General features: G+C 36.0%; 2 protein-coding genes across 3 annotated transcripts in view; one reads left to right on the top strand and one right to left on the bottom strand.

Annotated features, from left to right (window-relative positions):
* The window catches only part of PAICS (phosphoribosylaminoimidazole carboxylase and phosphoribosylaminoimidazolesuccinocarboxamide synthase), a 50,180-nt gene that overhangs the window by 3,478 nt on the left and 31,831 nt on the right, over positions 1 to 14,871 (top strand). Inside the window, exons 2-8 of one of the 2 annotated variants that reach the window (XM_059922932.1) lie at positions 1,487 to 1,573; positions 3,068 to 3,502; positions 4,639 to 4,728; positions 9,895 to 9,966; positions 10,787 to 11,158; positions 11,489 to 11,554; positions 13,627 to 13,763. In XM_059922932.1, the coding sequence (XP_059778915.1) occupies positions 1,487 to 1,573; positions 3,068 to 3,502; positions 4,639 to 4,728; positions 9,895 to 9,966; positions 10,787 to 11,158; positions 11,489 to 11,554; positions 13,627 to 13,763 (1,259 nt within the window). The remainder of the gene's footprint in view (positions 1 to 1,486; positions 1,574 to 3,067; positions 3,503 to 4,638; positions 4,729 to 9,894; positions 9,967 to 10,786; positions 11,159 to 11,488; positions 11,555 to 13,626; positions 13,764 to 14,871) is intronic. The other variant, XM_059922933.1, reaches the window with a different exon arrangement.
* PPAT (phosphoribosyl pyrophosphate amidotransferase) overlaps positions 1 to 14,871 on the bottom strand; it is a 37,646-nt gene that overhangs the window by 20,433 nt on the left and 2,342 nt on the right. The window lies entirely within an intron of this gene.

Here is a 14,871-nt window from a genome sequence, read left to right as displayed (position 1 = left end):
CTGACTGAGCCTTGGCAAAAAACCCAAATACAAATTCTAAGACGCTTCATGTTCCGGAAATTGTAATTATCCTCAACCTCAGAATACCTTTGGCTGACTGCGGCCAAATCATATTCCTTCACTGAAAGAAAGTTTCCGCTCTCTTTCCCTCCTCTTCCTATATACAAATGCATTAGGGATAATGACTTAAGTGTTTCTGTTTAAAATCTCCATGCCATGGGGCCCCGACATACAATTTTGGGATTCATGCTAGGAATGACCAACCTAAGGGGAAAAAAAGAGAAATCCCCTGAAGAAGTTGGGGAGAGAGAGCTTCTCTTTTTTCCCCCCATCTATATGTTCAGCTCCAGGACCTTTTCAGTAAATGAAAGTAGGCCCTAAAGCAGATAACAGAATAGCAAACCCTACCTTTCCTTGCTGTTCTAATCAAGCTCAGTTGTTAAATTACCTGGGGATATGAATATCTTTTGTTCTTCTCTCTAAAGAGAATTCTTATGTAACTTCAGGTTTTTATTTCCCATATTCCCAACTAAATCCAAAACATTCCCTAACTGCAATTTAGCCTCAAATAATTATGAAACTTGATTTAAAAACTGACAATTTTTATTTTGAGTTTTAAATTTATATAATTATGCCATTTGAAAACACTGATACTTCCCTTATTTTTCACTTGTTTTTTTTTTAATATAAGAATCCCCAGTATAATCTTTAAGATGATAAACAGCATTCATTTTCTTATTCTTTAATGTAATGCCTTGTAATTATAATGGTGAATAGTGATTTTAAAATGAAAGTTTACACCATCAAAATCATACCTAACATTTGATCTCCTAATGTAAAATATAATGCTATTTCTGTTACTCAGTAAAACAAAATTAGAAAAACATGTGGAAATGATATAAGGAGATCAAGGAAGGATGTCTTCATATTTCAAGGCTGGCATGGTTCTTTTAAATGGTACATTCCTTGGTCCACTTAAGCAAAACTTAGATTAATTTCTGGAAAGTTTAGTATGTATCCATCAACTAGTTACATAAGATACATACAAACTCAGCTATTTGACCATATATGACAATAAAACAAGATTTTCTGATTATCTCATTGCAGGATTTCTCTCTCACATTACCAGTATCACTTAAAGGGCCAACTATGTTAAAGCACCTAAAATACAAAAAAAAGAAAATACCTCATTTTAAAGATGTAATTTAATTTGAAAACTAACTACAACCATCTCTAGAAACTTATAAAATAAGCAAACAATTCTAGTGGAAGTTCAAAATGTCAATGGGATGGAAGAAATTAGATTTCTCTTTATGTACATAAATATTTAAACCATATTATACCACTATTACAAAAAGCATCTACCCCAAATCTATAATCCTTCATGAATATGAACAAATTCAACTCAAACTATTAGCATTATCAGCTATAATCCAATTTTAATTTTCCTTCGTACTTATTTCTAAAAGGAATTCTCTCTTTCCAGGCAAAATGTCAGTTACATCAGTAGACAAGGAAGACATCCCAGGAAATCCTTTACTTTTGGTTTCTCATGTCAGACCAATGGAACTAGGTAGGTATGGTATGGTGGGCCAAATATATAATGAAACTGATCCAATTTCAAATTGGAAAGTAAGATTGGTTTCAAATCTGAGAAAATGGATGCGTTTTCCTGGTAGAAACACTTAAGATTAATTTATGTTTCCCTCTTTTTTACCAACCTATACAAAAAAAAAAAAAAAAAATCATTTCTAAAACAAATGATTTCCTTAACAAAATGTAAATTGCCTGGAAATATTAGCCTTCAAACCTCCAATCTTTATTCTTTAAACATAGTAAGGAATCTGATGGCCAAAATTACACATAGTAAGTGCCTAATATTTAATGAGCATATGACTTCAGCATTCCTGGGGTCTAAGAAAACCAGAATTTTATATTTGAAAGTAAATAATATCAAATCCATAATGAAGTCAAGGATGATTTTATTCACCCAAAAAGTCAACATAAATCTCCTTCTTGCTTCTAAATTCTTACTGAAAGTTAATCCAAGTATGGAAAAAGACTGAAAAGCATCTTAAAGATATTAAATACACCACAAAATAAAAACAACTCCGTACCTCAAGTAAATACGATAGTGTTTTTTAATAAGTAATGTTATGGATGCTGAGGTCTGAACTACCTTTTTATTAAACATGAAATCTGAGAAAATCAAGATAATGGGTTGTTAAATAACCAATATAATGTCAAGTAATGCCATTACCATAAAACGAGTTGCAAAACTGTACCAGAGATGTAATACAAAGTTATTAAAGGATTTATAACTAAGTGGAGACATTCTGCCTAATGCATTATGAAATTTCTGGCACATTTCCTTGCATTGAAAGAATATAATATTTCACTTTGGCATTTGGTCTTTAACCAATGGGACATCTTTTATTTTCACAAAGAGTAGGAAGCACCAGTTATTAATGTGCCTCTTCCAAGCCCTTCATTCATGAATATTCTTGGTTCTCAACCCTGAACTGCACACTAGAATCACAATCCAGGGATGAGGGGTGAGGGCAGTGGTTTATAAAAGCTCCCTAGGAGATTCTGATATGCAGCAAATGGAAACCATTAGATAAAGAAAAAGCCTGGGAAGGAGATAAATTGCTCACACCTATCATGAAAAAGTTGTCTTCAACAAGCTGTTTTCTTATGTAATTATATTTATTGCTTTTGACAAATAAATATTACAAAATTATATATTCGACTTTCACTATATACTAACATACATCCCACATACTAAAGGAGTGGAATGGAAGAGAAAGAAATGATAGAGAAGAAAGTTGATCGAAATGTAACTAATTAAAAACACAGCTTTATTAAAGCCAGTCACTGTCACGGTAAGGAACAGATTCAGGTTCTGTACTTCCATTTCCCAACTAGTTTAAGAGAAAAGCTAAGCTATGATTTGCATTCCATCTCCTACAGAGAAAATTACTTCCTTTACTAATGTTGCATCCAATTATTTATCTTAGCTGACGTATGTAACCCATATATCTGTTTCCCTCCCCACCCGGTACAGGTAACTCTACACCAATAATGGAACCCCCTAATAATCCAACTTTCATTCCAGCTGTAGCAAATGAAGGAGGAAAACACTGGACTGTGCCAGAAGTCAGGGCTCTAATAGGCATCTGGTCTGATAAAGGCATACAACAACAACTAGAGGGAACAGTGAGAAATAAAAGGATATTTGAACAAATTGCTGCCGAGCTTCAGAAACTCGGAATAGAGAGAGACTGGAAGCAGTGCAGAACAAAGTACAAAAACTTAAAACATGAATACAAGATTGTAAGAATGGCTCAAGACCTAGGCATGACTAAGAGTATGAAATTTTTTACTGAGTTGGATGCTATTCTGGGACACAGTAAAACAGAAAACTCACAAGAACAGGAATCCCACGATGGAAAGCAAGCCACAGGATGTGCCAATGTAAAAATGGAAGAGGATCAGACAGGTAGGAAGGCAAAGAAAAGTAATCTTAACATCATGCTACCATATAAAAAAATGTCAATACATGAATACAGTCTAAGTTAAATAGGTTTCATTAACTGCTATTCAACAAGCTAATTGCTCAATTTATCATGAAACAGATTTCACATATATTTGATCAGAACACAGAGAATAGTACAGAGTTACACAGAAGGAGGAAAGAAGTTTGAATTTCTAGAAGTTTAAAAAGACCAATTTTAATAAAGCAAAAATGCAATTCCAGATGGCAGAAGTTAAAGCAAATTTTCATACTAGTTGTGGTAAAATCATGAGTAAACAGAAAAGGGGCAGTGAAAAACTTAGAAAAATATAAAACCTGTGAGAATGTAAGTGTGAGTTGTCCTGGGACACATCATAAAGTTCTTCAAAATGAGTTTAACCCAAAGAATTGAGATGCAATATACACAAAGACATGACAGACAGCATGAAATAAACTGCATGAGTTCTAGGCCAGGAGTCAGGAAATCCAAGTTCTAACTCAGTCTCTGTGGAACTTTGAACTCACAAGTCTCTCCTCTAGACCTGACTATGTAAAATGGCGGACTGGACAAGATGTTCTTAAAGACCTCTACCAAACATAATGTTTCTGGATCTTAACATCATTAAATGATGCAGTCTTAATTCTTAAGAGTATGAGTGTGTGTCTACGGGAAAGAGAGGGAAATGATAGAGAGTTAGGATTGGGAAATGGTGGTGAGAAGTCCTAAAATGTTTCACTGGTGGACAAGAAAAGAAACTGGTCTGCTGGAGAACTATACATCTCCCCCATTAAAATTAAAATGTAAAATAACTGGTGATCAAGTAGCCCAACAGCAGCGGCCTGATTATGTTCATACAGTAATTGCTGGAGGTGCAGCTGAAGATGACTGTCAGTTTTATGTCAGAAGACCTAGTAAGAGATTTGTAACACCAGATATTTATAGTGACCTAAGACTAAAAAATATGTTTAAGGATGGGGAATCTAAGCTACAGAAAAGTAAACAACCATAGTTTTTAGTATCAGGTTCACTCTAAAGGGGAAAATAATATATCAGAACTTAAAACACAAATCTGAAAGTGAATAAAAAACAAACCACCATATATCCCACTATGTTCATACAGTCATTGCTGGAGATGCAGCTGAAGACGACTTGGTCAGTAATATGTCAGAAGACCTAAGAGAGACAGATATGAGACAAAGCCCTGGCACAGGTAAAACAATATTCGTTTTTGTTTTTTTTTTTTGGTCTGTGACAAAATACATAAGATGTTATTATAAGATGCTACTACAGACTGAACTGTGTCACCCCCAAATTCGTATGTTGAAGACCTAACCCCCACTGTTATTACATTTGGAGATGGGGCCGTTGGGAGATAATTAGGTTTAGATGAGGTCATAAGGGTGAGGTCTTCATGATGAGTTTTATGGGGACATGTGTATGCATATGGCTGATTCGCTTTGTTGTGCCACAGAAACTAACACAGTATTGTGAAGTAATTATACTCCAATAAAAATCTATTAAAAAAAAAGAACATATACGAGAATGTTATAACATTATGAAGTACTGTTGGATAATACATTTCCAAAATACAGAAATGGAAGGTGGAAATTATTAATGACAGTAAAGTTCCCTAAGGCTGTTGTTCTCAAAGTGTAGCGGCATCAGCATTATCTGGGAACTTATTCAAAACGCAAATTCTTGGGCCCCATCCAGACTCAGAAACTCTGAAGGTGAGGCCCAGCAATCTGTTAAGTACTTCAGGTGATTCTGATATATGTTCAAATTTGAGAACCACTGCCCTGGGGTATAGGGTAGTAAGGGGATGAAGAGTGTGTGTTTCCTCTCGGATGGTTTGCCTTTTACACAAACCAAAATTGGGGGAAGAGGGGATCACTAAGCCCCCAAGCAGAAGCCTAGCCATCACAGACCTTGTATGTAGTCTTTCAGTCCAAAGCTTCATAAAGCCTTGGAAAGTATAAAGACCAATGCTGATTAAAAAATCAGGTGCCCCACGGTCTTGGCAAACTTCAGATAAAAAGCTTGATGGGAGAAAGGATAGCTGCCAGAACACTGACAGGTATAAATGGAGAGAAATTAAGGAGACTAACTAGACAGGAATGTGCAGCTGACGAGAGTGAGACAACAAAAGTAAACAAAGCTCTGTGCTCCTAAGGATTCTAAAGGTATCACTGCAATGGCCCTTGTCATTAGGAGTTAAAGTCAGATTACTACGTATAGTGTTTAATAAGGCAGAAGGATTTCCATGAAAAAAGTTAAAAACTTTAGCATTCAGAAGATGTAAGCTTGTTAGTCCTCTGGAAAACTCACTTAAGGACAACACCTCAAGATAATTTTTTATATGTGAAAGGAAAATATTAAGTCGGATGTAAACTGATAGGTTTTAAAAAGTTGTTTGGTATGTTTACATGTTAGTATGGAATATATTTAGAAAATATGAAACAGGATGTTTAGAGTCATTCTAGAAATAATGCTATTTTAAACTTTCAGATGAAAATAAAAGTAAAGGTATAAACCCACATGGATCTCAGCAGCTAAATACATATGAAAACAATTTAAATAGGCAAGAATTTTAGGCACACCTGCAATATATACCTCTTGATGCACAAGTTGCCAGTCCACTATTTGGAAGATTGTTCTGTTGAGGTTAAAGACATGGATATTTATCTTTAGAAAAAAAGTTCACATCAATAGGTAGAGGTCACCTCATTTTGTTTTTATACATTTTACTAATAAATATTATTATCGGAGTTGCCATTGCTCCATATTGTTAATGTTGACACTTGGTCATAAAACCGATCTCCCAAAAGTAACACTTTCCTACCTTAAAAGTATACTATAAGCTTCTTTCGTATTTCAAATAAAAATCCAGCTAGAGCTGTGGACCCCTGAATTCTGGATAACTAAGTAGTTCCCAACTTAGAACTCCTGGAGATTTTGGTTTAGTGTGTGTTGTAGAGTGGATTCAGGCACCTGTATTTTTAGAGAAGATCATCAAGCACAGCCAGGTTGTCATGGTTTTAGAGAATAATACCAGCAGATGGCTGAAGACAGTAATACATAAAATCCAATTTGATTCCACTCGGGGTAGAAAAATCAGCTACTTCCAGCAAATTATCACTTAAAAAATGTATGACCAATGAAATATGAAGAAATTAATCACTGGAAAGAATCATAGAACTCTTAGGCTATGCCTAAGAAAATAAGTAAAAAGAAATGGCCCATGAAAACTGAATAACTACTTCTTTGGATCTTAAATAAATTTATTTTTCTCCCTGTCTGAGCATAGGCAACAGAGGATAAAAGGAATCAGAAAGCTACCGCGGGAGAAAGGGCTGGTTGTCTGAAGGGAAATTTGTGTTTGACAATCTTATCAGCTAGCTACCTGTCTCTTCTGAATATGGAGAAATTAAATTGCCTTAATGAATCTCCATATCAGTTGCTATTTAAATGAGGTAGAATACCTCAATACCTTGGCATTCTGGCCAAAGTCACTGCTTTCTAGTATAGGACAGTCACAGGTAGATCAACTCAGAGGGGTAGAGACTGGCACATATATCCTATTAGAGGCCACTCTTACCGTCAGCCTAAAAATCACATGTGAAAGACTACATGGTTCTTTTAAGAATAATCTTAAAATTATTTTCCTTTTGTCTGTAGTAAAATGTATTTCCAAAATTAAAATATTCACTATCCTGGCAATTTCACAAAAATTAGCAATGTGATGGCCAGCAGAGGGCATTAAAGTATCTATTGTTAGTATCTCAAAAGGCGTGCCAAGCATTTTGTTTTCTCCAATTCATCTATTTCTTTTAACAGACTGAAGATTAGTCTATAGTTTTCCTTAAAATGGAATATTTAAACACTTCTGTATATTTTGTATACAATTTGGATAAACTTAGCAGTAAAATTATTATATATTCTAATGTACTTTAGTCATATGAAACAGTGTTGAGAACTTTTAAAAAATTATAAGTATATAAAAAAAGCTAAGACGTAGGTAAGCTGATAAATTTAAACACAGGCAACTTGTTAATTAAAAAGGTGTCATTTTTCTAATTCTTACTGTTTATACTTTAATAAACTTTTAAAAAGCTGTGACAAAATAAAGCTTATGTCTGGTCTTTGCCCCTAGTTCCTAGCACAGTTTCAAAACCTTTGGAATTTCTAGTGGTAGAAGTGTTTTGGGTTTTTTTTTTGTTTTTGTTTTTAATTCTAATGAGGTGATCCAGGGTGGGTTTCTAGGTAGTTTCAGGATGGTCACCAGAAAAACCACCCTTGTGATCAGAGTTGGAATTTTGGCCCAGCCTGACCTCCAGGAGGTAGGTCATGCCATAAATCAATCATGTTGATGAAAACTTTGGCTCAGGTGAGCTTCTTGGATGAACACACTGATACGCTGGGAAGGTGACACATCCTGCATCCTGGACCCTCCCAAATCTTGCCCTACGTGCCTCTTGATTTGGCTGTTCCTGAGTTCTTTTATGATAAAACTGTAATCCTAAGTATAGCACTTTCCTAAGTTCAAGAGTCGTTCTAGCAAATTTATGGAACCTGAGGAGGTCATGGCACCCCCTGAATTTATAGCCAGGCAGCCAGAAGTGTGGCCGGCATGTGAAGTAAAGGCAGTCTTGTGGAAGATTTGAGTCCTTAAAACTGCAGAGTCTGATGCTAATTCTGGGCAATTAGTGTCAGAATTGACTTGCCGTACACACAGTTGGGGTGGACATAACAGAAACTAAATGCTCCTCTTTCCTTAAAAGATACTAAATTTAGGGAATTCCTCCCTCCCCCCCACATATGACATTTTACTGTCCAGAACGAATTACTCAAAATTTCTACATAATACCTAATCTCTGTAAATGTTATTTCCTGGAATAGAACGTGTGCCTCAGCCTAGGAACTGACAGTTTTAGTCACGTAAGTAAAATGTTCACTTAAGTATAAATTCATGTTTTGCTGAAATGAGATTTGAGCTCAAAGTTTACCTTGGACTTGGGCTCTCCGAAAGTAACCACTGGGGCAAGGGTAGGGGAAGGGTTTGGGCAAGGAAGGAGGTGGTAGGTGTAGTTATAAAAGGGCAACCTTTTGATGAAACTGTTGAGTATCTTGACCTTGATAGTAAAGACACAAACTTACATAGGTGATAAAATTATTATAGAAGTTAATGCACACTGCAAGTGCACATGCACACATTCACAAATGAGTACAAATAAGATCTGGGAAATCAGGATCATAGTGGCAGATTGTACCAATGTCAGTATCCTTGAAGTAACAGAATATTATGGTTTATAAAATGTTACCATGGGAGAAAACTTGGCAAAGTTTAGAAGGGATCTCTATTATTTCTTACAACTGCATGTGAATCTATAATTATCTCAATAAAAATTTCAATTAAAAAAGTAGCTTATTAGGTAGCCTTATGTGGGTCCAGAGTACAGCCTGTCATTTGAGGTCTTGATGTTGCCAGAAGCTAAACTTCATCCTAGTCTCATAGTCCAGACATGTCCTAAATAAGAAGATCAGGTCCTATCCTGATATGAATCTCCGCATACCCATTGCTGCATATGCTTACTGCCCTCTTAACTACATTTTTGCCTCGCAGATCTACTAATACAAAGCTTTGTCTAATTTTACAATAATGATTGCAAGCAACTAGACGCCTAATCTTAGTAATATAGATTTTTTTTTAAATGTCCCAGTGTATAGGAAAGTACAGCTGGGATAAAAGAAGAGTGTCACAGCATTGCTGTACTTCAACATAACAATCCAACATACCCATATGAGGAGCTCTCCCCAAATTACAAACATCTGACTTGTAAACATCCTAAACATATATTGGTCCACTAGAATAAATCCCTGTTATATTTACCGGGCTAAGCATTTTAAGTTCCTTAAAATATTTATCGCTTGTCTGCTGTTAACATCTGAATGTGAAAACTGCTAAAACCACTTAAAATCTTATGAGTCTTTCATTCCTTTATATGTATTGCAATAAGGATCATTCTTAGTTAAAATGAGGATCAAATGAAAAAAGAGATATAAGAGCACTTTGGCAGGCATTAAAATGTAACAATGATAGACGTTACCAAATTGGATCACAAAGCACTTTCATACTCCCAAACAGAGCATACTGCCTTGAGACTTTTAAGGCAGAACACTTCCAACATTTTGGTGTTGGTGGTGAATCCTATAAGGGCATCTTAAAGTTTGGTTACAGATGGCAAATATTCCTGGCTTTGAGGTTTTGATGCTGGGATCCAGTCTTACTACTTTTTCAGCACAATCTTCAATTGCAAAAGTAGATTAGGGTTCTGTGAACAACAAATTTAAATTGCTACTGTTTGTTTTCTGACAGAGGAAGACACTGTAAGTACTGCCTCAGAAGAGGTGGGCGGCCCTACAGCACTGCACAGTATCACTGGGTCAGGTACAGCATATACATTGTTGAATTTTAAAGGTTCTTTTGATACTGAAAATCTAATATATACCAGTTTAAATAGCTACAGGGAAGATCTCTGTTATGTATTATCCCAAATGCCTCATTATACCTGAGTTGGTAGAGAATATGGTAGGGAGTAAAGAAAATGTCTATTCCCACTTCTTTTTTTAAGTTAATTAATTTAATTTTTGGCTGCGTTGGGTCTTCGTTGCTGCGCACAGGCTTTCTCTAGTTGCGGCGAGCAGGGGCTACTCTCCGTTGCGCTGCGCGGGCTTCTCATCGCGGTTGCTTCTCTTGTTGCGGAGCACGGGCTCTAGGTGCGCGGCCTTCAGTAGTTGCGGCGCGTGGGCTTCAGTAGTTGTGGCTCACGGGCTCTAGAGGGCAGGCTCAGTAGTTGTGGCGCACAGGCTTAGTTGCTCTGCGGCATGTGGGATCTTCCCGGACCAGGGCTCGAACCCGTGTCCCCTGCATTGGCAGGCAGATTCTTAACCACTGTCCCACCAGGGAAGTCCCTATTCCCACTTCTTACTAAAAAAACCTGTAAATACAGAGACTCTCCATATTCATAAATATCCAATGAAGAATACCTATTGATGAAAAGCAGCTAAATTATTCTCACTAATATTGGGGATTAGTCTGCCTTATAATTTAAAAAATATTTTGTTTGCATATGAATATATGAAAAAAATTGATCCCTATACTGAAATTCTCAGTGCTTTACATCAATCCAGGTTGTTTTAAATGAATGATATTCAAATACAGGATGTATCTAAAAGTTTGAATAATTGTAACTCATGTCGATTCATAGGTAATCATATTCCTTTAGAAGATGCTAAAAGTCATTTACAGATTATGACAGTGAGCGACACAGAGGCTGGAAAACACTGGTGTGACAATGAGGTCAGAGCACTTATAAACATATGGTCTGACGAAAAAATTAAGCAAATGCTTGAAGGGGCCACAAGAAACAAAGAAATATTTGAGGAAATTGCCAGAAGACTAATGCAGTTTGGAATAGACAGAGACTGGAAACAATGTCGTACCAAATACAAAAATTTAAAATATGAATACAGAGTTTTACAAAAGAAAAATGGCAACCCTCAAGGAAAAATGAGATTTTATGAAGAAGTTGATGGCCTCCTAGGACAACCATCTCTCAGAACTGCCAAATGGAAACATGGTAACCTTGGAATTGACCCTTTCAAAATGAAAATACTATAAACTTTCCCCTTTGCATTTAACTTAGCAAGAAATTCTTCAATAATAAATTCCTAACACTATTTTATGTTCAAATGACCCCCTAAATTATTATAAATCACATACCTAATATAAGTCAAGAATTTCAATGTCTTTTCAAATCTTGTACCAAAATATTCCTAATTCTTAAACTCATTTCTTCATCTGTCCAACTGCTTAAATGTTCTAACTTTAGTGTACTTGAATGCTTGAAGACTAATGTATTTTAGACGATGTCATATAATGATTCTTCTCCTATGTTCTCTTGTTTAAGAATTATTTGAAAGTCATACCAAAAACCCAAGAACTTTGAGCATCAAGAGAAAAGCACATGAAGACGGTAAGAGTCTGAGAAATGCCAACTTTTTCCACACTGAGAAAAACTTCTGTAGCTTTTTCCTGATAAGAGATGGTTATTCCTGTCCTTGACAAATTAGACTACATTGTTTATGAGCTGTGTGAGAGCAAAAAACGCTGAAAAATGATTTCTTTCATAGCTTATTAAGAGTGCAAGTAAGAAAGTAAACAGAAACTTTCCCAGATCAGAAATTTCTGCACAACTATGCATTTATCGTGAGGCTTTAAATTACACTTTTCAGTGATTGCTATTAGAAGACTAGGGTATAAAAGGAAAACCCCCCACAAACTAGTAAGTTCTGAATTTTGGTTTTCTCCAAAGGTAGCCAGCAATGGCTGTAACATTTTAGTATTGATAATTCTACAAATAAGCCAAATGCAGAAGCCAGCTAATTATGGAGCTGTAATTCCAAACTGACCCATTATAAGTATCAGAAAAGGTAACATAATATAGTATAGCACAGAGAAGAAAAACGGAGAATATAAGAAAAAGCACTGGTCTGAGACTCAGAAAACCTGAGTTCTAGTCTCTCTACCCGAAAAATTCAACACGGAGCAAATGACTGCATCTCTCTGGATCTCTATGATGATCCAACTTTAGCATATAGATTTATAATTTATCGAATTGTTTTGAGTTCACATAAATAGTTAAAGAGCTCAGTTTTTACAAAGTGAAGACATCTATGGAACTACTACTCAAGTCAAGATATAAAACATTACCAGCACCCTAGAGGCCCCCCTTCGTCATTAATCATCCTCTTAGCCCCCATAACAGTTATCAATATTCTGACTTCCATCACCACAGATTAGTTTTAGAATCATACAGTATGTTCTTTTTCTTTAGTATGTATTTTTTCATGTCAAGCTTCTTTTACACAACATTGTTTGTGAGATTCATCCATGATTTTACTTGTAGCAGGAGTTTGTTCTTTTATATTGCTGTAGAATTTTCCATTATAGGAACGTACATCCCACTACCTTCTTTATCCAATGTTTCCAAATTGGGGCTACTATGAATAATGCTGCTATAAAAATTCTTGTGCATGTCTCCCAATAAACATATGTATGCACCTCTGTGGAGTATACACCCAAGAGTGGGATGCAGGGTCACTGGGTATGCATATATCCAGGCACTGTTCTAAGCACTTTATATATTAACGCATTTAATCCCTACTACAACCCTATGAGGTATAGGTGTCATCATCATCCCCAATTTACAGAGGAGGAAATGGAGGCATAGAGAAGTCTGTGCTGTTGCTCCGTTGCCTCTCTGTGAGGGGCAGGGACCACATCAGTCCTGTGTAGTACAGTATTCCTAGTGTCTATCACAGTGCCTTGCATACACACAGGAAGAGCTCAACAAATATTTTTTGAATAAAGTATTGGAGAATAGCAGGAAGCCACTGCCCCCCAGCCCTGCCAACAATGCTTATACCTCAAGTGAGCTGAAGATTTTATTCTCCACTTTTTGACATAAATTACAAATCAGACAAGTTGCCCCATGTTTGCCTTCTCTTAATGCCCTTTAATGGATACGCTATTGTAAAGGGAAACTGCTAAGGATTAACCACACAAAAGTATAATTCCCAATACACTGAATTTGTGCACCGGACCTTTAAAATACATAAGTCTAGCCCAACAGGTAAGAAACCAGACTCAGAAATTAAGGAGACTTGACCAAGATCAAACTGTTACTAGCAAACTTGGGACTAGGTTTCAAGTGTTATGTTAAAGAGGCTGTTCCCAATACTCACCAGAATGACAAAGCAGTAGTACTTTAAGACCCTTTTGGGGATAAGTCACTTTTCCAACTAAGGGAGTGTAAAACACTATAGGAATGTAACATGTCTGGTCATTATTTCTAAGAGATAAAAATCAAAAAAGTTAACTCCAGCCTTAATATGCAACTCAAAGCAAGTCCTCTGATAATCTACTCCTGTGTTTTCCAACAAACTAAATGAAGGTAACTGGGAACTAATTCCCCAGGTTGGTCTGAGTGCATCTCTCTATCTCGCAAGTGCCTTTCTAGTGATACATTATATACTCTGTTTGCAGAACCAGCGGCAGTATCTCTTAAGAAAACTGCTCCTGAGATCACTGCAAATCAGTTTCCTCAAAGAACAACAGAACCAAAAGACTGTACAGAATGTTTTTGCAGTCAGGAGACCCCCTACGTGACCCAACTTCATCAGGTAAATGTCATAAATTTTTAGAAAAAGTATGAAAATGTTTATCAGTTGTAGGGTTCAATTCCTAACCCAGGGAAATGATAATTCACTGAAAGGCATTTTCATCTCCTAACTAACCAAGGAAAGGCTAACTAGTTGATTCACGGGATAAATCTATGAAATTTTAGTAATTCCTTTTATGGAATCTTCAAATATGTCCATGTCATTCTAGTCTCCATAAAATGTGACTGTGGTTTAAAGATGATTTCTGATCTGTGAGGGGGTGTGTGATTTGTCCGGAACTCTGCAAACCACTGAACTAACATTTTTAGGGCTGAAAAAGCACTTGGTGATTATATGAATCTGGCACGAACAAGCATGCACACACAATTTTACAGCTGAAGAGGACAACTAGTTAGTTTAACATTGAAAAGTCCCCCTGAGAGAAAGCAGAGCTATGGTATAAATCTGCAAATAGCCAGACTACTAAAAAGAAGTACTTCTGGACGAACCCATCTGAATTAAGCATCCAGTACATGACTGTCTAGTAATTGATACTCCATTTGTTTTTATATATAAAATACATAACATTACAACTTTCAGGTGTTCTGTTATCCCTGACACTAAATGTCTATGCCTAAGACAAAAACAGAACCAAATACAATGCAAAAGTGATAGAAATTTCACCTTCTAGATTCCATGTCTTAGGAAGAAAACGTGTAAGGCATAAACCCCTTCATCAAAAACGGGGAAAAAAAAAAATCAATTGACTCCTGTTGCTGTTGTTTTAAAACTAGCCATTGAGTGGAGGAGGGTGAGGAGGTATATAGAGCCTTCTGCAACAAACCACCACTTGCCAGTGTACACTGTATATAACTAACTCTATATTAAACTATAACAACCTATCTAGGCTTCTAATTTTGACATTCCTTGATTCAATGCTATATTAAAACATTTTTTGTTAGTTTATTTTATTGAAGTATAGTTGATTTACAATGTTGGGTTAACTTCTGCTGTACAGCAAAGTGATTCAGTTATACATACACATACATTCTTTTTCATATTCTTTTCCATTATTGGTACCACAGGATATGGAATATAGTTCCCTGTGCTATACAGTAGGACCTTGTTG

This window comes from Balaenoptera ricei, chromosome 5 (assembly GCF_028023285.1).
Source record: "Balaenoptera ricei isolate mBalRic1 chromosome 5, mBalRic1.hap2, whole genome shotgun sequence".
Classification (NCBI taxonomy): domain Eukaryota; kingdom Metazoa; phylum Chordata; class Mammalia; order Artiodactyla; family Balaenopteridae; genus Balaenoptera; species Balaenoptera ricei.
Note: the sequence above shows the minus strand (reverse complement) of the source record. Positions and strands in the feature narration are given on the sequence as shown.